Source organism: Rhinatrema bivittatum, chromosome 4 (assembly GCF_901001135.1).
Source record: "Rhinatrema bivittatum chromosome 4, aRhiBiv1.1, whole genome shotgun sequence".
In the NCBI taxonomy this organism is placed as follows: Eukaryota; Metazoa; Chordata; class Amphibia; order Gymnophiona; family Rhinatrematidae; genus Rhinatrema; species Rhinatrema bivittatum.
Window position 1 is genome coordinate 459,074,648 of NC_042618.1, and position 25,707 is coordinate 459,100,354.

At 43.0% G+C, this 25,707-nt stretch overlaps 1 protein-coding gene across 1 annotated transcript in view; it reads right to left on the minus strand.

Annotated features, from left to right (window-relative positions):
• The window catches only part of SYT1 (synaptotagmin 1), a 1,065,451-nt gene that overhangs the window by 197,867 nt on the left and 841,877 nt on the right, over window positions 1-25,707 (minus strand). The window contains exon 6 of the mRNA XM_029597128.1: window positions 14,910-15,094. Within this exon, the coding sequence (XP_029452988.1) occupies window positions 14,910-15,094 (185 nt within the window). The remainder of the gene's footprint in view (window positions 1-14,909; window positions 15,095-25,707) is intronic.

Consider the following 25,707-nt stretch of genomic DNA (forward strand, 5'->3'; position numbering starts at 1 on the left):
GATGTGGACTGGTTTTCACTATTATGACACGTCATGAATGATGTTAGGGATTACGTAGTATTGAGGTACAGATTGTGCCCTATAAAATGAGCTGGCATTTTCGAGCCAGCAGTTTGACATAATTTCCTGTTTAAGATGCTGCTGTAGTAGAATGTGGGACATTGGTTTAAATATTATTAAATTGTTTCTACCATTATCATTTTGGCTTTCTTGTAGACTGACTGTCAGTGTATTGCCCTGACAAGGCTGAGCCTTGGAAGAACGGCAGCGTTTAGCGAAGTATTTGGATGGGGTCCTTTGACTGATGAAGTTTGTAAATATCTAAAGATTGTTTGATTACAACAATACAGTCATCATGGAAAATGTTCCTTCAGATAAGTTATTTTTTATTATTTCACTGCAATTCCGGTTTTTAAGTGCAAAAGGAAAATTTTCAAAAAAATAATAACAAAAACTAAAAATAAAAAAGGACACAGGACATTATCATAGTCCTATGATTAGATATAAGACCAATGGTCTGCATAGTGTTCCATTACACTTTATCAATGAAGCCTAGTATGATGGTCTATCTATATAATTAGTAACAGTGTGTTATAGGAAGTATGTGTGCCTTTGTTTTGGTATTTGGGAAGGAACCACACCAGATTCCCCCTTTATTTTGCTCTCTCTGAGTACTACAGAATTAACATAATGTCATTTGCTAGCATATAACAATAATAATATATAAAAAAGTATGAATATTGCTTAAGTTTTGTATTAGAAGAAACTTGAACTAGGGAGTTTTAAAGTTTGTGTTACTTGGTTATTCTGCAAGGGCATCAAGACAATAGCTTTTGTTTTCCATGTCTTTTGCTTAATGTTTAGACATTCCCTGTCACCCTCTGACATGGAATAGCATCAAAGCATTCATAATGATGTTTCTATCTCCCGAGTGTGATAAATGAGTCTGAATATAGAACAGATTCCGTGTGACTTTTCAATGGTAACCATGTTCCCAGTTTAGCCAATGAAGGCGGAGGCACAGAGGACGCAGAAAAAGAAGTGAATAATATCCTCCGTTTCCAGGAGAGGTGTGGGAAAGGAAGACTGGAAAGCTGCTTAGCCACCATGTGTCCAGTCACCTCTAATCACCTCCGAGAAGTTTGAATCAGCCCCTGCAGCAACGAGGCCGTGAGTTCTGATGAAACAGGAGCATTTCAAATGTGTCTTCCGTTGATGATCATGAGGACTGAAAGACACCATCATGCCACTAGCAAGTGCATGTGCATAGAAGAAAAAAAAAAAAGATTACTTAATAATATGATATTTCTGTTCATTCACACGCAATGTACAGTTAGGCTGAAATAAATTGATCTAAGGCTCTGTGCATTCTGCTGACAAGACAATAACATTCCAAGGGGGGGAACATGAGGCAGACTGTCTGAGTTTTATTTTTTAACCCTAACAGTGAAGCAGGTGGAAAACATCCAATTTTTTACAAATACGGGAATTTTATCTGAAAGCAGAAATAGAAAGAAAGCTCAAGTTTCCCTACACAATTATGAAATTATTATTAATCCAATCAGTCCTTCACTGCTGACAGGAGTAACTGCTTTCTACTTCAACTACGTATTTCTATAGAGTTACTATATATATATATATATATATATATATATATATATATATATATATATATATATAATTATACACACAACTATATTTACCCAACTATGTCCAACCTATCTGAATACCTGTTCAACTACTAACTACCCCTCCATCCATCTTCTTATTCCATTTACCTATCATATTTGCTTGATCAACCAATTCCATTTAATTATGAGTCAAGATGGACAGACTGATTTATTTTTGGGCATCCTTGATCCAAAGGGGCATTACCTTATTGTTTATTACTGTAGTCCCTTTTTGTCCCAGGTATCTGGTCAGGGTCAATTCTTTTTCTTTTTTTTTTTTTCTAAATAGAGGCATTTGGATAAAAAAAAAAAGGGTAAACATTTGGGGATTGTGATAAAAAGGCAGAATGCATCATAAAGTACTGAATTTATTCCCTCACCTTATGGATCACCATCTTCAGAATTCAAAAAACAGTCCATCTCTTAAAAAAAAAAAAAAAGCCAGAGAGGATTGTGAAAAAAATATATATTTTGGAAAAAAAAAATCCATTTCAATGTCTATGTTAGATGAGAGATCTCAAGGTCAGTTCCCACACAGTTATGTGTAAATGAAAATCATCCAAATCATAGAGCAGAAAGTTTAGCCCTCATGTTCGGACTTCTCTACCATGCTTCGCCTCAGGTTGTGTGGTTCAATGGAGCTGTCAGCTGCCGTTGGTTTTTATTAGTTGCTTAGTAACAGTCACACCTCCTTAGCACTATTGATTTGTGAATAGTTGTTCAGAACACCAGATGAAAGCTGGGAATTTTCTGGATGTGTTCACTTGCAAAGGATGCCTCTTTTATAACTCTTTATTTTAGGAAATAATGCCAACTGGTCATGGGGAGCTTAATTTTCAAACCTTTTTTATGCAGGTAAACAGGCATGCAAGTCCCATGGGTAGCTTGAAGATTACCATCTCAGTTTACCTCAAGACGTCATCGCCAATGCCCACTCATTTAGAGACTGGATAGCCTAGTGGTTAGAGTAACAAGTTGGGAAGCAAACTTGGCTTCAAATTCTGCTTCTGCCACTGATGCCTGTTACAGCATTGGGCGAGTCCATTTTATCTCCTGGTGCTTAAGGAACCCCCACTGTTAGACTGTAAGCCAACTGATGGAAAGGACTCATTAAACCTTTATGTAACTTGTAAAACAATAACTCAGGGTACTATACAAACGGTGAAATGAAATGATGATGGATGCATACATTTCTGGTATTCCCTTCCCTATCGCTCTGTGAAAATTATATAAACGATTTTACCTTGAAAATCCGTATATTGTACACTGAATGGAAATACTTTAAAGAGCTCAGTTCGCAGAAAATTATTTTCTTGCAAATGCGATGCTTTCAAGCAAGGCTATTATGAGCTAAAACTTGGCAAAAAAAAAAACCAAAACTATTTTAAATCTTGAGAACTGCATTTTATGGTTGCAGTTTTATGGCTTGGAAACAATGGTCTGACACTGTTTTTGTAAAAACTAAACCCATAATAAATCCATAAGAGACATATAAAGGTTGACATGATACCACTTTTTTTCCCTTTCATTTTCTGCCTTTGGCAAAAATCCTTACAAAATAATATTTTGAACTGGATAATGTATTTCAGTTCAATGAAATCTGAAATAGCTGAGAAAAATAACTTCTTGTTCTGCCTGTAAAGACTGGGCCATTAAAGTGTTCACCAACTAACTCTACACCACTGTTAGGTTCAGTTGATATTTAACTCCTTGCTCAATGCACCTTGACCCTTGCAGCCATGACCGGAATTTCTTTTATGGGCGATGGATATGTCTGTCTGTGTCAGAGGAGCACTATGTAAGCAGGCAGGTTACAATTCATATGGTTTACCAGTAGCATTTAACCTTTTCCAGTTATGGAGGACCAGATGCACTAAGGGGTTCCCCTTAGACATCTATGAGAACAATAGCCATATACCTGCCATATCCTATCAAGAAGAAAATAAAAAAAAACAACAACCCATCTTTGGTGAACAGAGCACACAGTGATTTGGTTTTGTTATTTCTTTTCAAAGACAAAGTACAAAGAACAAGTTGATTACATGAATGCATTTAAATCTGAATGATAAAACAGCAGCTACTGGAGTGCTTGTCTTCAAAAGCTGGATATTTTCCAAAAAGAGAGAAAGGAAGATGATGCGAGAAAACAATGACAGATACAGCATTGATTTTCTCTTTTTGTAATTTTCTTCCTTCTGTTTGCCATTGATTTCAGCACTTATGATAGAAATGAAGCAGATAGTACTGGAAGCTGACGCCCTCCATTTGTCAGTTGATAGAGTCCTGCAAGCTTCCTCCCTCTGGCCTGCCACCATGGCTTCAACACTACATCGGGTATGTAACATACTGTACCTAGGACCATGGCAGGTGAAATGCTCATGGGAACTTCTCTCTCTTTTCTTTAAATGTATTTTTATTAAATTTAATTTCCTTGTTTCCAATGAACTAAGTCAATAGATTCATGAATCAAAGAAAAACATAAAAGGGAAAACAAATCACAAAAGATATGATTCATTATTGGACATAAACAAGCCCACATTATTTCAAGAAAACAGGGGAGAAGATGGTAGATGAGAGAAGTGAACCATTTCTTTATGCCAGCAGATTAAATTAAATCGCCATACTTTGAAATCAATTCCCAGAAGTTTTTTCACGCCAAAAATGAATCTATATGAAGTAGGCCTGAGAACACAAAATGGTTATTTTGGTAGGAAATTAAACATTCGCGTGGGAATTTCCAGCAGAACGGAGCTCCAATATTCAATACTTGCTGCTTAAGAAAAAGAAACTGCTTCCTACAAGTCTGAGTTGCTCGGGAGACATCAGGGAATATTTTAATTCTCTGCCCGCAAAAAAAGGGAATTTATAGAGGAAAAATACTTTCTAAAAACAAGGCCCTCATCACTCTATAGACATAGCGTTACTACTAATGTAGCTCTAGCAGGTTTGTCGTCCAGTGAGGATTCATGAAATGTAGATCCACCAGGTGGCTTTGAAGTTGTAGGATGCCGGTCCCTGACCGACTGACAGGGTTCTCTTTGGCAAGTCACGTATTTTAGAAAGCAATGGAATTTTGTCCTCAGGGAACGAGAGTATCTCACAAAGTTTTTTTTTTTTCCAGTAGCTCCAGTGGTGACAGGAACCTTCTAACTGGAAAATTAAGGCAATGCAAGTTCCGTGATCTCTGTTTATTTTCCAGTTGTTCCAGCTGCTTTTGAATTATCACCCTGCCCTTAATAAACAAAATGCTAGAAGCTTGCAAAGTTGCCGCCTGAGTCGCAGTCAGAACCCCTGGGGCTCGCTGATCCTGCTCAATCCATCTGGATTTGGTATCCAGGGAAAACTGACTATACTGATGGACCGATTGGGACCCATTTTTTTGTCCATTTGGCAATTAACCTCCACAGATCGGTCAAAGTAACATCTGCCGGCTCAACTGTCCCGTCCCCCCCCACCCTCCACCTTTTCACAGGCTGGGGGAATCGCAGCTGGGAATGGGGCCACTCTAGTTAAGGTGAGGAGCACTCACTGAAACAATGTCACTAATCCCATCAGGAAGAACGAAATCGGCATCCCCCATCCCTGCAAGGAGCAGAACTGAGGCGAGTAACAGCTGCAGCAGGCGAGGGCTCATCAGCCATGGGGACTTTTCTACCCTCGGACCTTATAAACTCGTCTTTGGGTAAAATTCCTTTTGAAAATTACAGTAGTTCCGAAAGCACCTGCTGGATCCTGCAACTGCTTTTATATCTATGTGCCAGCAGAGCGCAGGAAAACGCGCACGCGTTGTATATCTGAAAGTCAAATACATGCGTATGAATTCTCTCTCCTTCCCTGCCCCGCTACGGCACTTGTCCCCCCATGGGGGGAAACTGCCTGCTGCCCAGTGAATCCAGGCAGGCAGGGAGATTTATTTATTTATTTGCTACACCGTTCACATTTTGCAATTTCAATATCCATCCAAGCGGCTTACAAACAATTTTCAATATTTACCTGCCCCGAGGAGGTGCAGTATTCATCCTGGGGGGGGGGGGGGGGCAGGGGAGGATCTAGTTGGGTAACCCCTTAACTGCCCTGCTGAATTCCTTTGAACATTGTCCTTGTGGTTGTGGGCATAAGAAGAGCAGATGGGTGACTCAGCCTGACTGTCTGCGCCTACCCTGCGGTGTCCCCTGCAGTCCTGTGCTGAGCTCCCGGCAGCTTTCCCCCACCATCCGCGGCCTAAAGGGCACTTGAGTTTTGACACTGCTTTGATTCATGTCACTTTTGCTTGTAGGCTATTTTGGGCAAACACTCGCCTCTCAGCAGAGAAGCATTTCCTCACATTTCCCAGGAGTAGGAGGTGAGTTCATTTTCTCCACTTGCGCCATGGCTTTGAGTGATTACAGAGAGCTACCTAGCCACTCTCCTCCATCACCCAATAAATGTATCACTGATAAAATATAAAAAAACAGGAACTCTAGTACACAGCGTAGGTTGCTGCAGATAGGCATATGAATGTGATGTTCACAATTCTAGCACTGGGATGATGCGCGAAGATTAAAAGAATTTGTTAATATTTTATACAGATCCTGACTTAAGATGCATGAGAGAGACAATATGTCAAACATTAGGCCACTCTTTTCTGCTGCCGTTCAATATTTGTACACAGCTTAACTTGAGCTTTCTAATATATTTCTGCTTACACCTTTAGTGAGTGGGAGGAAACCAAAAAAAAACCCATCCTTTCAGTCCCAGGAGAGAAATCAATGTAGTTCAGCCTCCTGTCGTGTGCCAGAGCTGTGCATACAGTAACTCTCAGCTGAGAAACCGCAGCTCTCTGAATGACTAGGAACGGACCAGTGACGGAGCTTTAGGTTAGGTCTGGCCAAGTAGCAAAATAAACCTACCACAAGGGACAATCCAGAACAGCCATGAGACACAACACAGAAAAGGAGGGACATAGAAGGAAGAAACACAGATTAAGAGATCCACACACAAACATTGGTAAAAGAAAACCATGGAGAAATGACCATTTTAAATCAGGGTGTGTATACATCAGACTCGCTTTATCTGCGTTGGCTGCATTTTAATGATCACATTCAGCATGAAAGGAATTCTTTGCCTTCCAGAGAGACGAGATGGCTATAAGAATGCAAATTTATTGCATCTTTTTCTTTATAAAACAATTGAAACCATCCCTCCTCCCCTTTCCAAAAAAGAAAGAAGACAGGAAAGGAATCAGAACTCTATAAAGAAAATTATTAAGGCCCTTCTGCTCTGCAAAGAGTGCATGACCATGGCAGAGACCCAACCGCAGTAATGTGAAGATATTTTGACTGCCACAGTACATATAAAAAAAAAAAAAATTAATTAAAATTTTAATTCCATGTCAGTAAGCTCATGGAGATGCAGAATGTCTTCATGCTTTATTGTTCTGAGATTCTGCAGTGTTAGAAAGATTTTATTTCCCCAGCTTTGCCAGAGTACCATTTTGGTGAGACCACTCTAGGCCTAAATTTAGGGCCTGACTTTTTAGGAGGTGCGACTGTGACCCAACCTCACTCTCTTTTATATAAGCATCTCAGGAACAGAAATCAGAAAGGCCTTAGAAAAGAAGAAGAAGCTAATAGGGAACGTAGTTCGTATTTTGCTGCCTTTACCTGAATAAGCTGTGAGGAATGACAGATATTGTACTAAAGGTACCTTTGCTAAAACTGGGCAGACTAGATGGGCCTAACTGCCTTTGTCTGCCGTCATATTCTGTCATGTTTTCTGTTTCAGCTGGCTACGCGGCATGGCCTGTTTTCCATCACAAGAGACGGAAAGCAGGAGACCCAGGTTCAGATCCTGTCACTGCCGCTTATTCAATGTACAATCTTAACCAAGCTACTTTACCTGTCTCTGTTTACTCTTTCTGTTTCCACTTTCCTTGCTTTCTTTATGCCCACCCCCTAGGCTGCAAAAAAAAAAAAAAAAGTGCTCAGCTCATTCCCATCCGAGCGTTATTTGAAATCTGTGCTTTTGTATTTGTACAGAAGTGCACATTTTGTTAAAAGAGATATCTCAATCTAATTGGCTGAACCTCTGAAAAAATCCATGGGCCTCAAATTACTTTGCGGACCTCGTTAAATGGTACCGTTCCTGGCCAAATTAGTGGGAGATCTATGGATATCTGCCACACACTTTCATGCACTGGGGTGACTCAGCAAAGTCCAGGGATTTGTGTGGAATCCAATCGTGTGGAAATTCACTGTTTTCTATTCTTGGTCAAACATACCCGCACATTGCTATTTAACAAAGGATTATGGGAAGCTCGACCCTGCTAATAGGGATGTGAATCGTTTTTCAACGATTAAAATTATCGTCCGATAATGTTTATATCGTCTTAAATCGTTATAGAACACGATACAATAGAAATTCTAACGATTTATCGTTAAAAATCGTTAAATCGTGTTAGTGCGCACTAACTCGAGTTAGTGCGCACTAACTCCCCGTTAGTGCGCACTAACTCGATTTAGTGCGCACTAACTGAAAATGATACAAATAAACACTTTCCAGGTCACTGAAGGTCAGTTAGGAATGAATATGTGTTCCTATTGGCTGGCTGCCCTCTTATCTATTGATGTTACCACTGAGGTGATGGTTGGGGGGATGGGAAATGGAACTGGAAACTAACGAACACCAACAGAAAATGAAACAAAGTGTTCACACTTCCCAGGTCAGTAAAGGTCACATAGGAATGAATATGTATGTATGTATTCCTATTGGCTGGCTGTGTTCTTATCTATTGATGTTACCAATATGGTTGGGGGGATGTGAAATGGAAACAGTTGGAAGCTTGACAAAAAAAGTAATGTAATGATCAGCACTCACCTGACTAGAACTTGTTTGTTTATTATTTTTGTTAGCAGGCACCTGAAATGCTAGTGCATGTTGAATTTGCCAATCACTGTGCATTTTAGAAAGGTGGTCCTGGCTGGAACTGTACACAGTTCAAATATATGTAATTGATTGTTGGTAAGTGTATTTTTTAAGTAGCCACACTGGCACCAGTATGTTTACTTTTCCTCCTACTTAACTCACTAGCTCAGCTTTGTAAGAAGGGCTTTCTCTGCTTGTGTGTTGTTTTTGTTTGGTGTGAGGAGAGCAGAAACATCAGATCTTTATTCAATCTACTACAGTCATCTCTTACAGTGCCCTATCCCTATTAATACCAGGAGTGTTGTGATCTTCCTGCACACAGTGCCCTAACCCTGATACCAGTCTGAGACAGCTCCCTCCCTGCATTACTAGTGAGAGGCTGGCTTCACAGACAGGGGGGAGCTGCCTGACCCTCACTCCTGACTTCCCCCATGTCCCAGCTAGTGAATGGTGTGTGGGTGAGGGGGGGGGGAGGATGGTGAAGTCTGAGACAGCTCCCTCCCTGCATTACTAGTGAGAGGCTGGCTTCACAGACAGGGGGGGAGCTGCCTGACCCTCACTCCTGACTTCCCCCATGTCCCAGCTAGTGAATGGTGTGTGGGTGAGGGGGGGGGGGGGGGGAGGATGGTGAAGTCTGAGACAGCTCCCTCCCTGCATTACTAGTGAGAGGCTGGCTTCACAGACAGGGGGGAGCTGCCTGACCCTCACTCCTGACTTTTCCCATGTCCCAGCTAGTGAATGGTGTGTGGGTGAGGGGGGGGGGGGTGGATGGTGAAGTCTGAGACAGCTCCCTCCCTGCATTACTAGTGAGAGGCTGGCTTCACAGACAGGGGGGAGCTGCCTGACCCTCACTCCTGACTTCCCCCATGTCCCAGCTAGTGAATGGTGTGTGGGTGAGGGGGGGGGGGGGAGGATGGTGAAGTCTGAGACAGCTCCCTCCCTGCATTACTAGTGAGAGGCTGGCTTCACAGACAGGGGGGAGCTGCCTGACCCTCACTCCTGACTTCCCCCATGTCCCAGCTAGTGAATGGTGTGTGGGTGAGGGGGGGGGGGGAGGATGGTGAAGTCTGGGACAGCTCCCTCCGTGCATTACTAGTGAGAGGCTGGCTTCACAGACAGGGGGGAGCTGCCTGACCCTCACTCCTGACTTTTCCCATGTCCCAGCTAGTGAATGGTGTGTGGGTGAGGGGGGGGGGTGGATGGTGAAGTCTGAGACAGCTCCCTCCCTGCATTACTAGTGAGAGGCTGGCTTCACAGACAGGGGGGAGCTGCCTGACCCTCACTCCTGACTTCCCCCATGTCCCAGCTAGTGAATGGTGTGTGGGTGAGGGGGGGGAGGATGGTGAAGTCTGAGACAGCTCCCTCCCTGCATTACTAGTGAGAGGCTGGCTTCACAGACAGGGGGGAGCTGCCTGACCCTCACTCCTGACTTCCCCCATGTCCCAGCTAGTGAATGGTGTGTGGGTGAGGGGGGGGGGAGGATGGTGAAGTCTGAGACAGCTCCCTCCCTGCATTACTAGTGAGAGGCTGGCTTCACAGACAGGGGGGAGCTGCCTGACCCTCACTCCTGACTTCCCCCATGTCCCAGCTAGTGAATGGTGTGTGGGTGAGGGGGGGGGGGTGGATGGTGAAGTCTGAGACAGCTCCCTCCCTGCATTACTAGTGAGAGGCTGGCTTCACAGACAGGGGGGAGCTGCCTGACCCTCACTCCTGACTTCCCCCATGTCCCAGCTAGTGAATGGTGTGGGGGTGAAGGGGGGGGGGGAGGATGGTGAAGTCTGAGACAGCTCCCTCCCTGCATTACTAGTGAGAGGCTGGCTTCACAGACAGGGGGGAGCTGCCTGTCCCTCACTCCTGACTTCCCCCATGTCCCAGCTAGTGAATGGTGTGTGGGTGAGGGGGGGGGGGTGGATGGTGAAGTCTGAGACAGCTCCCTCCCTGCATTACTAGTGAGAGGCTGGCTTCACAGACAGGGGGGAGCTGCCTGACCCTCACTCCTCCGGGGTATTGTGATCTTCCTGCACACAGTGCCCTATCCCTGATACCAGGGGTGTTGTGATCTTCCTGCATGCAGTGCCCTATCCCTATTAATACCAGGAGTGTTGTGATCTTCCTGCATGCAGTGCCCTATCCCTATTAATACCAGGAGTGTTGTGATCTTCCTGCATGCAGTGCCCTATCCCTGATACCGGGATGTGTGCAAGAAGATCACAACACCCCCGGTATCAGGAATAGGGCACTGTGTGCAGGAAGATCACAACACCCCCAGTATCAGGAATAGGGCACTGTGTGCAGGAAGATCACAACACCCCTGGTATTAGGGATAGGGCACTGTGTGCAGGAAGATCACAACACTCCTGGTATTAATAGGGATAGGGCACTGTGTGCAGGAAGATCACAATACCCCTGGTATCAGGGTTAGGGCACAAGTTCTAGTCACATTGACTGATCACATTACTTGTTTTGTCAAGCTACCAACTGTTTCCATTTCCCATCCCCCATATACTGTCAGTAGGAAACTTGGTAACATGAATAAATAAGAGGGCAGCCAATAGGAATACATATTCATTCCTAAACTGACCTTAACTGACCTGAAAAGTGTCAAATTGTATCATTTTCAGTTAGTGCGCACTAACTCCCAGTTAGTGCGCACTAACTCCCGTTAGTGCGCACTAACTCGAGTTAGTGCGCACTAATCGGAAAAAAAAACGATTTTTAACGATTTTTTAACTAAAAAATCGTGCCTAAGACGATTTTCTTGCCCTGCCACACGATTTCTATCGTTAAGACGATATGGAAAACGATTCACATCCCTACCTGCTAATCCATATTCCATATTCTTCAGATTAAATTAGACTTCTGAACTGTAGATCAAGTGGCTTACTGGGCCCAAGGACTAGTCATTTTTAAAAACTTATAACAATGATCATTTCACCGACTTACTATATTAGAAAAATTCAATTTCATAACAGGCTAGTTTTGCTTATTGTAACATTGTGGGACATATAATTGGCTTTTTAACGAAAAAAGGGATTCTTTTTGGTCTAAATTTTTAACTATAATTTACCATTTATTCCAAAACAATTTACTATATTTGAACTCATGGTCATTTATCCAGGTTATTACAAAGGCAACACAATCTATAACATCTAATTTAACAGGAATGGTCTTACATCAGACATAACAAACTCAAGATAAATATTTCTCAATAAAATATACAATGCTTATCCTGGGAAGAAAGGCAATGCTTATCATCATTAGTGCAATGGTTTGGAAACAATTTAAACCGTGTCAATTTCATCTTAAAAATTGTCATACAGTCCTAACTATAATGCACTTGTGCTTGCCAGCTGCCACACAGCTAATCACTTTAGACCCAGAATTTTGGATCAATACAAAGGGAATGTAACCCTATGAATATTCTGGGCAAACACTCAAAATGCTCCAGAAAACCTTTGCATACTGCCATCATGCTAACAGCTCTTAAAACTTCAGTCATGCTTAATCAAGCAAGGTCTGCTATGATATACTACAATTTAATGCATTAAGGAACCAGAACGTAATGGTTTACATTAAATACTTGGAAGTGTTTATATATATAATTTGGGATATATGGAAGATTGGGAGTATCTTGGGGCACCATTAAAATAAATGTATGCAACACTGAATTTACTGCTTGCATGTCTGTACTATAGAAATAGTACGAGAAAGGTGGCAGCACTGAATTCTGCTGGTGATGAAAGATACCGAATGTCGTGCACGTAAGGAGCATCTATGATTTAAAGAAAGGGGCTAGATATAGCAAAGTTTTGTCTTATTCCATACCTAGGGGATAGAATAAGGAACTGAATTGGCCCAAATGTGAAACTTCTGAGTTGTAGCTCTAGTCGCCAAGGCTTTAACCATGGCTTCTGTCCATTCATGCATATTTCGTGTACATTCTTAATTCAGCACATTCATAATTCAATTATGTTAAAAAATACAAAACAAATCTATCCAAAATGGAAGTATATCTTACACTCATTCACTTTGTTGCTTGGATCAGAAAAAGCTAGACATTCTAGTTGCAACTCCTTATGAAATTTAAATATTGGGAGGCGGGAGAGGGAAACAGGTATGCAGGGAAAATCCAAAATCCTAGACGGAATGAAACATGCTCTGAAATTTATAAAGGAAGAGGATAAAGATCCTGGCAGGGATCAGTGGCAGTCTTTGATCCTACGGTAGCGCCAATCCCAATGTCAGCATTCCAGCCGCCTTCTTTTAGTTATTTATTTATTTCTAGGTGTGCTTCACTCTTCCTCCCTTCCCTGGACATGCTCCTATAATACCTGACTGTTCCCCCACTGATCTTCACTCTTCCTAAGGACATTTCTTAACAGCTGCAGCCAGAGTGACCAGCTCTTTCTGATCCAAGCACGAGGTGAGTGACTCTAAGATGTGCTTCCGTTTCAGACAGATTTTTAAATATATTTTTTTTAAGATAAATGGATTAGGACTGCACTGAATGGAGAATGTGTATTCAGGATGGGCAAATGGGCAGTAGTCGGGGGCTGAAATTCCGGGATAGTTGCTACTGCTCACAAGTCGCACACTTTAGCTAATTCAACCCCACCTTTTTCGGTCAGTTACCATTGTGTCCAAATATTCGCTCAGGTGTTTTCTGTGTCCCTCGGGTAAACACATTTAGTCAGGTACAAGACGCCAGCGAAACCTGCAGCATTCGGAGTGTACATTAGCTTAGAAAGGCCGCTTTTCTGTTTACTTGTTCAGCTTGCTTAACATGAAAACCTTTAGGGAGCGTACAATGCCCTTCAACCCCACCTGCCCCCAGAGCTTCAGGCTCTGTATGGCTTCCCTACCTCTCTATGGGGGTCATTTAACAAAGTGCTATATGGCGTTTTTGCATGCAAAAAATGCCTTTAACGCATGCAAAAGCACCATAATGCAAATGAGAGGATTTTTGGCCAGTGGTTTTAAGGAGAGAGAGAAAGAGAGAGAGACTAGCTATAATGCCCTCACACTAGATAGGTATTTATATCTCTATGGGAGACCCACCTAGTAACTTGAGGTGAGGTTTAAGTATTAGTGTTAGGGGCCACTTTGACATTCAAAGTGAGACATATGAACAGAACAAGAACAGTGCTCTCATGTGAAGATTTGATGACCTTCGGAGTGAGGAAACTCACCCAAAGATGAGATTTGTGCAATGTTCTTTCAACCTAGCTTGATGTTACCCAGCTAGAGCGTCCATCAAGCTAGGTTGAGAGAACATTGCACAAATCTCATCTTTGGGTGAGTTTCCTCACTCCGAGGGTCATCAAATCTTCACAAGAGAGCACTGTTCTCATCAAACGTCTCACTTTGAATATCAAAGTGGCCACTAACCCTTTCACTAATACCTAAACCTCACCTCGAGTTACTAGATGGGCCTCCCATAGAAATATAAATATATATCTAGTGTGATGACATTATGGCTAGTCTCTCTCTCTCTCTCTCTCTCTCTCTCTCTCTCTCTCTCTCTCACACACTCAGCTTAAAACTATTAAACATGGTCGTCCCCCCAGTGGTTGCATGTGGGAAATACAACAATTCTGGCACTTATTGCAAACTGTGAAAACATTATCACAATTTGCACTAAGATAGAACTTCGCATAGGGGCAGATTTTAATACCTGTGGGCATAGATTTGTGCACACACAAATCTCTACCCAATTTTATAACATCCATGTGCATGTTATAAAATCTGGGGTTGGCGCGCACAAGTGGGTGCACCTTGCGTGCGCTGAGCCCTAAGGGAGCCCCGATGGCTTTCCCTGTTCCCTACCTAACCCCCCCCCCCTAACCTTTGTTTTACAAGTTGCACCTGCCTCTGGGCAGGAATAGGTTGCGCGCGGCGGCCAAGTGCCAGCGTGCGATTCCCCTGGCCTAGAGGCCCCATGGAGTCCTCTGGCCACACCCCCTCCCCGCCCCTTTTTTCAAGCCCTGGGACATACACGCATCCTGGGGCTTGTGCGTGTCCCCGGGCCTATGCAAAATAGGCTCGGCGCGCGTAGGGCTTTTAAAATCTGCCCCATAGGTATTAGCGCAAATTGCGATAAACTGCCTATTACCATAAAACACATCCCTTTTCATATCGCATGCAATATTTAGTGCATTTGGATAAATCCAGGCCTATGACAGCTACCACGGGATTCATACCTGGGCCTAGCCTGATTACACTGATTTGTGGCCTGCACAGGTAATTGTAGGCCTGCCGCAAGATAACTTCTGATGGGTACATCCGTGCTAAGACAAAAGCGGCCGAGGAAATCCAGGATCATGCAGATTACTTTACCTGGTCTTTCATGGTCCTCCCTAAATCTTTCACATCTTTCATGTTAATGGCGTTCTTCCCTCCTTTCTCCTTCCCCTTCTTCTTGTTCTTCTTTTTGAATAGACATTTTTTACAGACACAAAAGCAGCAGGTGAGAATTAAGAGCACTGCTACTATGGCTATGGCTATTAAGGCCCATTGTGGCACTGGAAGAGAGAAAAAAAAAAAAAAGAAGAAGAAGATATAGCAGGCCGTTAACAGGTCTTCGGAACACATCTGTACTCTGGCTCATCTCCGCTCAAGCAATCCGAGGCGTTAAGCTGTGCGTTCTTGGGTAATAAGGCATTCCTCAGCACTTTAGGTTGCTCAGCACAAGTTCGTTCTTTAGCCCAACATTCTCATGATGTCATTGAGTAGTAAGAAGGCTGGCATTCCATTGGTTAATACCTAAACATGCATGTAAATGACTTACTGTGTTCTCAGCAGTGCACTCTTATGCAATACTAAACGTGCATTCTTAGATATCAGTCAAATGATTCTGTCAGTCATACACTTCATGCTGTCCTACTATTAGCAGTTTATGCTCATCTTAGAAAATCATTCACTTTCTTATTTTTATTTTTTTTTATTAAGGTGTCTTAAATAATGTTGAATGATGTTGATTCAAATCACTGCATCATACTTTCCTTCAGCGCAGTGATTTTACAGAAATGGTTAACATGGTGACATGCCTGAGCCAGATAGACTTACAGAAGCAAATCATAAATGTTGTCTCCTGACAAATGAGGAGGTGGCCATTATTTCTTTTCAGAAGCAACATTGAGCATTGCCATACCGGAGGTGCAAGCTTGAGTTGGGGGTCGAGTAAGGCTTTTTTTTTTTACAAACTGGAGGTGAGGCACTAGGTAAGTGAAAGGGGCAGGACAATCATTTGCTAAAGAGCGATCCCCTATAGGACACATTCAAGCACTGCAGTACGACTCAACCTTTTGAGAAGTTTCCTGTCCATCCCTCCTCCAGCAAGGGGAAGTGGGGGGAGAAGAAAGGGGTACAATTTTCAAAAACTCTTTCAGTTTCAGACCAGTGACAGTAAAAAAAAAAAAAAAATCAATAACAACCCTTTCATTAATTATTATATTTTACATTTAGTGAACAATTTTTAGTATTTGTATAATCATCCTAATGACCCAAAGAAAGCACTTGGTTTGCTGGGCAAAATCAGCCTTGGGTCATTCAGAATTAAAGGAAGTACTTCTGATTTCTTGATCAAGAAATAACAACTATCTTTCACCCCTTTAATCAAATTTAATGAACTCATTTTGCCAACCTGCTACCCTTTTTGAGTGAATTCATTCTAGACAGTGGTTCTCAACTTTTACTTCATCAAGCCCCCTCAATAGCTTCAGATGGGCTCAAAGCCCTCCACCCTCATGCTTTTGCAAAATGTAATTAATTATCCTAATTAATTAGATCTTATTCACTGAAAGGAATACAATATACTCTATATAAATGTTGAAAATTCTCTGGCTCCCCTTCTCTATGGTTCTTCTCTCTCCCTTGGCATTGGTAAGGCAGGCAGCTCCTCTCTACTTTGTGAGTGATAGGATGGGAGTTGGAGATAGAAGCAGACAGCCCTGCTCATTCCCAGCTACTCTTTGGTAAGGAGGATACAGATACCTCATGGCATTCCTAGCCTCTCTCTCTCTCTCCTTCATTGAGCAGGAAGGGAGAAGGAGGCAGATAGTGGGCTTTTGCCAAGGTGGTGTTGGCTATCTCATAATAACATAAGAAATGTCATACTGGGTCAGCCAAGGTCCATTGAGCCTAGCATCCGGTCTCTGACAGTGGCCAGTCGGGGTTGCAAGAACTTGGCAGATCACAAAATTAGATCTATTTCTTGTTACTCTCTCCCAGGGATATCAATAGCTTTCGTTAGTCTCCCTGGCTAATAATGATTTATGGATTTTTCCTCCAGAAATTTGTCCAAACCTCTTTTAAACCCCACTTTGCTAGTCACCTTGACCATGTCATCCGGCAACAGATTCCACATTTTGACTGAATGCTGAGTTAAAAAGTACTTTCTATGATTTGCTTTAAATCTGCCAGTTGTCTTGATTACCACATGATATGTCTGCTCCCCCAGTAGGGGTTATGTCCCCTCTCAAGATTGAGAACCCTGATGTACTTGGCAGACACCGATCAAGGGCAATGCCTGTGATGACCATCAACCCATCTTTGCAAGTCACAAAGCTATGGAGTTTTATCAATACTCTACATATCAGAGAAGCATATGTTTGCATAAATTCTTTCTAGCAAGCAAAACAAGTCTTGGGTTTTCGTTTTTTTGCCATGCATGCCCAAACTAGATTTTCTGCAACACTAATGTTTTGCAAAGGAGAAATGAAGCTGACACCTGAAGCATGCAATCAAACTGATAATGCTCTCCTTACGGATAAACATTCCTGATGCTGCTTTTGCTTGCCTTATTGTGCACTGAAATAAAAGCCCAAAGAATAAGATCAAAATATCTGGTAAACAACAGAATCTGAACTATGTCTGTCATTTTCTTTCTTGTTATTCATGCTGCCTATCAGAGCAATGTGATAGCTCTTCACTGTTAACATGAAAGCCTCCTCTGTGATTACACATGGAAAAAGAAAAGGGAATTAGATTTGACATGTGGACATCAGTGCATCATAGAAGGAAAATGGACAGAGAACACTGGAAGATTGGTTGATGAAAGCAGCCAAATACAATGGAAATTATGATTCCAGGAACACACCTGACTGCAGATATTGCATCTTGTTTGGAAGGAAGAGGAAACGACAGCTTTCTTATTTGTGGGTAGACTTTCTTTTCAGAGTTTGGTGATCATATGGAGTTTTGCTAGACAAACCCATACGTTTCTAATTGGTTTTACTCATCCCTCAGAAGCTGCCAATTTACTCTTTTCTTTTGCATAAGCAAACTTTGAGAACATGGAGCGTGCATTACAACAGTCAGAGCTGTGAAGCCTCAGAACATTGTTTGGTTGGGGGAGGAGAGAGAGGAAGATCACAGGAAAAAACAATTACTATTGTTAGAATGATGATGCATCATAACGGCAGAAAGCATTCAAACTCACCAGCTACTAGACACCCAATGGACTACAACTTCCATTTATTTTTAAAGGAACAGCTTCAGAAGGTTGAGGTCCAAAGATACTAAGCTTTCTTTACAACCCAAAATAACAAACGCTTTGTTTGTTTTCAAAAGTCTTATTCAAGCACTTTTTCTGTGTACAGGCTTGGATGGTCTTTTAGTTTCTTTTTAAATGGTCTTACACTTAAAGGATACAAGCATACGAAGATGACTTGTGAGTCGGATTCTAAAGGAAAGACTCACACAAAGTATTATTGCATACAGTGTTTCCCTTCCTTTTATTTGAGTATTCAACAGGAAGTGAAAAAGCTGTACACGGATTAATCATATTAATGCCAATGGAGGTAATGCCCTGTTGATGCTGATTGACAATGTGGAGTGATAACTGCCTTTTCCATGTCCTTAGATGTCAAAGAATCCCCCTTTAACATAACACACCACAAGCTTTTTGTAGATTCCCATCATCATATAAATAAAAAGTGATCTTACAAATGCCAGGACAATGGGTTATTAACATTCTAAGTCCAGTCCTGGGAGCGGCTACCAGATAGGATATTATTTACTTGCTACAGTTATAGCCAATATCTTAAGGGCCTTGTATGTAGTCCATATGCATGGCTAAATGTGTCTACAAGCAAAGATTGATATCAGAACTGAAATTAGGCATTTTGGCTGCAAGTGTGCTTTGCATAATTCAGACTTTTTTTTTTTTTAATGGGAATAGAGCACAGCGAAGATCTTTAGCCTTGATTTCAAACAAACATATGACTAAAGCTGCAGGAGTAGAATTTTGGAAGGAAAACGTAGGGAGGAAAGAGGAACTAAGTTGTGATCTCAGAAGCTGGCAAAGTTTATTCTATGACAAACTCTGAAGGTCTGCTATGACCGTGGGTGTGAGCTCACTGTTAACATCAGCAGAGCCAGATTGATCAGTCTAAAACCTACACAAGAATTCAATCACAGTGTAGCACTTGAAAATATCCTGGTACATCTTTTTTTTTTTCAGGAAAGTTTTTTTTTGCATTGAACAGCCCCCATCCCATATACATGGTATACAACACTTAGGCCATTATATTCGTCCCTAAGTGACATAGGCGAGAAGAAATGTCATGCCTGGTTCCAATTTCAACTCTGGTCATACTTCACTGAAAAAAATGAATGGGCTCCAAGGAATGTTTACAGTTCATTAAGTATAATGGTTCTACTAATGCCATGAATGCAAAATGTAATCTGACTGACTGATGGGAATAATTCCATGATGCCATAAATGTTTTGTAATGACCAAGTAAAAGCACTGTTGAAATCTCATAATGGGATGTTGAGGAATATTTCAATACCTAAAACAGAAAAACTCAGAAAATGGAGAAGATCTCGGAAAAGCCGACACCCAACAGACATATTAAAACAATTTGCGACAATATCGCGGTGTCATCAGCCAAACTGAAAGGTATAGTGTATATAATTATCTTCCCATGCAAGTTATTTATTTATTGATCCAATGTATATCCTGTGCTTTCCCAGGATCGAGGTGGGTTACAAGTTAAAACACTCACAGAAAAACACACAAAAACTTCATAAAATTAAAATCAAAACTCACTTCAAAAAATGAAGACAGAATTTGTTTTAGTACAAAAGCTTCACAGATGAGAAGTGTCTTCAAGTCTTTTTAAAATTGTTTCAGGTCAGTGAGAGATCTTAGATTTTCGGGAAGAGAATTCCACAGGGACAGGCCTGCTACCCAGAAAGCTCTGTCCCTTGTATCAATCAGGTGGGCAAGTTTTGGAGCAAGCACTTCAAGTACAGAAAACTGCTGGATCCATTGGACCTAAACATTGCTTGAGAAATATTGGCGAGAAACACTCTTGATTGCACAGTGGGAAGTGGAGGCATAATCTAATGAAGGACTTAAAATTTGCTGTTGTCGATCATGTATTTTCTACATAGAGGATATAATCTGTATCCATTGGGCCAGATTTTAAAAGGGTTACGCGTGCCGGGCCTGTTTTAAATAGGCCCGGCGACGCGTGTAAAGCCCTGGGACGCGTGTAAGTCCCGGGGCTTTACAAAAGGGGTGATCCAGGGTGGGCCAGAGGCCTCAGACAGAGAGGCCATTGTTGCCGTGTCGGTGTTATGAAAAGTGGACCCCTGTTCCGAGGTAGAGTCAGCATTACCGCAAGGAAGTCGTTCCTTTTTGGTCTCTACCGTAGGATGGCTAGGCCTGCTGAAGATGTTTAGAGGAAGGCTTCGCCCTGGAAGCTCATGATCCCCCCAGGAGAAGCACGTAGGGACATGGCCGCTGGGACTTAGGAGACTCCCTGAAGAATGAAGATGGTCCTGATGCAGGCGCCTCCTGCAGGTTGTGGGTTCCAGACTGCTGGCACCTCCAGCAGGTCGTGATCAGTCCGGGAATGTATGTCGAAGGATAGTCCAAAGCCGGTCCAAGAGTCGAAGTCCAGAGAGAGGTCGAGATCCGGTCCAGGAGCAGGCGGGAGAATGGTCCGAAGCCAATCCAGGAACAACAAAGGAGAAGGGTCCAGAGCCAGTCCAAGTCAAATAACAGAAGATCACCACCACCGGTCCGAGGGTCAGGAGCCAAAGAGTCAGTCCAACGAGAAGAGCAGAAGCAGGATGGAGAGCGGATCCGGAACACGAACACCAAAACCAAGCATGGAGCCTCAATACCAAGGCAAGGTCTGACACTCAGAGGAGTCCCAGGGGGAGCCATGACAATTTCCTGTCATGGCTCTTTTAAATATCCTCTTCAGTATAGGCAGCAGCAGAGTCTGAGGGGGAGGAGTCAGCCCGGCCGAGGGAACCATGCAGCCGGGCTTAGCAACAACAGAGCCGAAACAAGCGCACGGGAGGGCTGCCTGTCACATCAGGCGCTTCAGACCCTCCCGATACTTTGGGTAAGGTTTATCTTCGTCGCGGCTGCCGGCCTGACTCTGGAATTTGAAAGCACAGTAGGGTGGGGTGCTCTTTTATGAGTTCTTATATAATAGGCTGAGTGGAGGGGGTTACTTTGGTCCAATTCAACGCGAGTTCCAGGTTCAAGGGTGGCCATTGATAGCTTGCCTAATGAAAAGATGGTGAAATTGATATGGTAAGTCAGCCAATTAAGATGCCAAAATATTTTTGTATCAAGTAAGTGTCTGTTGAGTGATGTAGCCAATTTTGTTTTGCGGTCTGTAGAGTAGCAACTTTGGTTGGTTCTATGGTTGTTGAGAACAAGGGCTCCTCTGATGCAGCCATTTTGTGAAATCCAGTCTGTGTTGGGAGACAGTAAAATTGAGCCATAGTAAAATTCATACAACTTTGAAGACATTTACTGAACATTTGAGGAAATGTCTAAGAAGACCAGTGTGTTTATTCCTTGATCTGCAGAGACAGGAGGATTAAGCAGGAATGTAGATTTGTATAAATACAGATGAATTTTAAAAACCCTATATGCGCCAAAGCTGGGAGATTCGTGCGTGCATTGGCCCAGCGTGTGCCATGCAGATTTTAAGAGGCACTGGGTACATGTGTATCTCCTGGTACATGAGTAAAATTTTTTTCATAAAAGGGGCGAAGCATGGGCATGTTCTGTGTGGGGCATGGGCATTCCAGGAAATATGAATGAAACCAGCGCGTATTTACACAAGGTCCCTATCCGCGTAACTTTCCTTCTGCTATGGACGGCATGTAAGTCATGAAACAAAAAAAACTAGGCTAGTCAGTGAGGTTTGAAGGGTTGGGGCTAACAGGGTGAAAGAGAGGCAAGTTCTCTAGGAGGTTTATGAAATCCTCTCCTTTACTAGAGGAAACAGATAATTGCCACCTCACTTAAGTGAGGTGGCATTGACACACCTCACTTGAGGTGGCAATTGCATGCAATGTGCGTGTCAATGTAAAATTGTACGCACATGTATGTGCGTACAGGCCATTTTATAACAGGTGCGCATATACTCGCATATGTTATAAAATCACCGCGTCCATGTGTGCGAGCCAGCAAATGCACGCACATGTGCTCCCGCGTGCAGGTCTTAAAAATCCCCTTATAATTTCATTCCCGCGTGGGGGCATCCATGTGCACATCGACATGCGCATGTTATAAAATCAGCTACCCATGCGTATCGGCACCGGCGAAGGGGGGAGATTTTATTACGTGTGCATGGCGACACGATAGGGCCTCTTCCCAGTTCCCTCCCAATCTGCTCCAATAAAGGGGCGGAGATACATGCGTGGTCAGGCCGTGTGCGTCCTACGGGCGTTTTCAAAGGCTCGCAGCCACGTGCGTATCTCCCGGTACACACGGATGAGCCAGCAATGAAAAAAGGGGCGGGCAGGGAAAGGGCCGTGGGCGGGGTCTGGGAGGGAACTTCCTAAACTTCCTACTTATCCTGCCTGCATTTTCCCCTATCCTCCCTGACCCTTAAAACCCCTCTACCTAGGTTTTTTTTGTTCTATTGTGATACTTACCTGCTCTCCAGGGCAGTAGTAGGTTGCACAGGCCAACCGGCTGCCGGCGCTCACTCCAGTCTGCCCATGGCCCACCAGACCTCGCCCCGGCCCACCGTTTTTTTCAATGCCGGCTCTTCCGTGCATACCGGGAGATATGCGCTTGGCCACATGCCTTTGAAAATGCCCGTGGCACGTGTGCGGGGCCCAGCCACACGCATATCTTCCATTTTTTACACGCCCTGGCATTTTAAAATTTGCCCGTATGTTTTTATGTGTATGAGGTTTATTGAGGGTGTCATGCTCACATGCAGTAACGTATTTAATATGCATTGTTTTTATATAATTAATGTATTTTTCAAAGATATTGTGGGGTAGATTTCATAAACTTGCGCAAACGCGTACTCTTGTTCGCGTACCAGGCGCGAACAAGAGTACGCGGGATTTCAATAGATACGCGCATAGCCGCACATATCCATTAAAAGCTGGGGTCGGCGCGCGCAGGCTGCCCAAAATCGGCAGCCTGCGCGCGCTGAGCCTCGCAGCCTGCCTCTCCGTTTCCTCCGAGGCCGCTCCGAAATCGGAACGGCCTCAGAGGGAACTTTCCTTCCGCCTCCCCCCACCTTCCCCTCCCTAACCCATCCCCCCGGCCCTATCTAACCCCCCCCCCTACCTCTGTCGCGAAAGTTACGCCTGCTCGAGGCAGGCGTAACTTTGCGAGCGCCGGGCCAGCTGCCGCTCGCCATGTTCGGGTCTGGGGGCTGGTCCGGAGGTTGCGGCCATGCCCCCGGAACGCCCCCGGGCTGAAACCACGCCCGCGCTGCTGCCCCCGGATGACGTGCCGGCCGCGTCACACTCCCCGACACGCCCCCCCGATTACACGCGGATTGCGACATGCCCCCCGACACGCCCCCCCCCCAGGAAAGCCCCGGGACTTACTCGCATCCCGGGGCTTTGCGCACACCGGAGGTCTATGCAACATAGGCTCGGCGTGTGCAGGGGGTGTTTGGGGTAGGTTTTCGGGGGGTACATGTGTATCTTACACGCGTACCCCTTTGAAAATTTGGCCCTGTGTGTGTTAGTGTTTCTTTGTAAATATTATCGAGCACTTTTGTGTGAGTTTGTCTAAGTTAAATGATCAGTGGCTAACATATGCAACATTTTGAGTAATAATCATGGCATTTCAAATAATGTGTTTAGAAATTATTCTAATGTTAAAGATATCACTGGGCAACAATGAAAGTGTTACTGACCTAAAAAGGTCCTACTCTGTAGTATCTTGATGTGCTGAACACGAATATGACCTTGAAAAGTTTTTATTGGCTCTCGTTTTGATGATATTTAATATAGTTCACTTTCTATGTTTAGTCATGTAAATTTATCCAGTAGGACTGTAAATAAGCCTAGAACGATGTAATATTGCATCATATTGCATAATACCATCATGCACACATCATCCAGAGTTTATTACATCATTTTCTGATGCAATGCAGTTCTACTGCCATGCTGCTGCTGAGTAAGCTGACGTCAGCAGTGTACTATATGAAGCCCAGTCAGAAAGGGTAAGTATTTGAAATATTCATGCTGGCTAACTACTGCTGGACACTCCGCAGAGATGCTCCCGAACAGGTGTACAAGAGACAAGCAAAGAAATCTAAGACGTAGTCTATGACTTCATTTTTCAAACGGTATTAACCGAAGGTCTCCTACTATTGGCATACAATTCAAGATGTAATTATATTATTGCATATTACCAAAAAACTAGAGCCAATTTTGCATTTTCACAGTCACATTCATGTTTAGCACATGGAAATGTGTAAGAATTGACTAATTTCATTTCAGTAACATAACTTTTGTGAAAATTTGTTGCCCAGTGAGCTATTGGCATACAGTTCAAGATGTAATTATATTATTGCATATTACCAAAAAACTAGAGCCAATTTTGCATTTTCACAGTCACATTCGTGTTTAGCACATGGAAATTTATAAGAATTGACTAATTTCATTTCCGTAACATGACTTTTGTGAAAATTTGTTGCCCAGTGTATTTTAAAAGATCAGATGTTCAGTGAATATTAAAATATATGAAATGCTGTTTGGCTGATTAAATTGAGATAGCATTACAAGTTGTTTTAGAATCAAAACACATGCTGAGTATTGGCTTTTCTGAGATCTCCATTTTTTTTTAGCTTTTTCTCTTTAACAGGGTCATTCTTTATTCTGCGATGGGCCGTTATCGCGTACGTTAGAGCCTTATCGCACACGATAATGGCCGCATCGTGGCGATGCCAGGCTAATTAGGGGAAGGGGAGGAGTGTGGGAAGGATTTGGACGGGGTTATGGCCCTCTAGGGCTGCCGGCGATAATATTTTCCACATTATCGCTGGCAGCACCGTGGGAAATAACACCTTTGCCCATGGCGCTATGGGGGTCATAGTGTACGGCACAGCCGCACTGCGGCAGGTGAAACCACACGATGACGCCGGCTGCCTACTAACACTCCCTGCCCCTTTTTTTGTCGCAACTCATCATTCTGCTGCAAATATAGCAGAATGATGAATCTAGGGGTAAGATAGTTATATTTTGCCACCCTTAAAATATTATCCTAGCCAATCTGGGTGATTAAGGAATCAGTCAGTACAGTATCTGAAAAGAAACACCAGTTATATAGAAAACAGTGAGTTCAACAATGCAGTGTGGTGAAATCATAGCCAGAGGTAGCACTTAATGAACAGCAAGAAGACAAATATAATTCCCATAAATAAAAATAGCAAAACTTTGCTAGCTTCTATAAACAAGTTATAGGTGATACATTTTTATCGTGCATCTTAGTACATGTATGGCTAACTGTAAATGCATAAGCAGACAGCCTCATGCCTAGCTGATTGTGCACTGCTTCAACCCAATGTAAATGCACTGTTTCCTCACTGACTTGGTGAAGTGAGTGGAGTTCCTGAAAGCCAATCACAGATGTACTGAATTTGTGCAATAAAAAGGTCTCACCTTCAGCTTGTTTATTCCTATCCTTATTTCTACCCATTCAAATGGACTGACACGGCAGCCACAATACTTTGCGCTAGGGATAGGCACTCATTTTGTTTTTCAAATGAATTGCAAAATGGGCAAAAGTTCATTTTTGTTCATTTTGTTTAATTAAAAAAAAAAAAAAAGTGCCCTGTTGCAAATCCCCCACAAATCCCTCCCAGACCTTCCCCTCAATCCTCCCCAGATCTTCCTA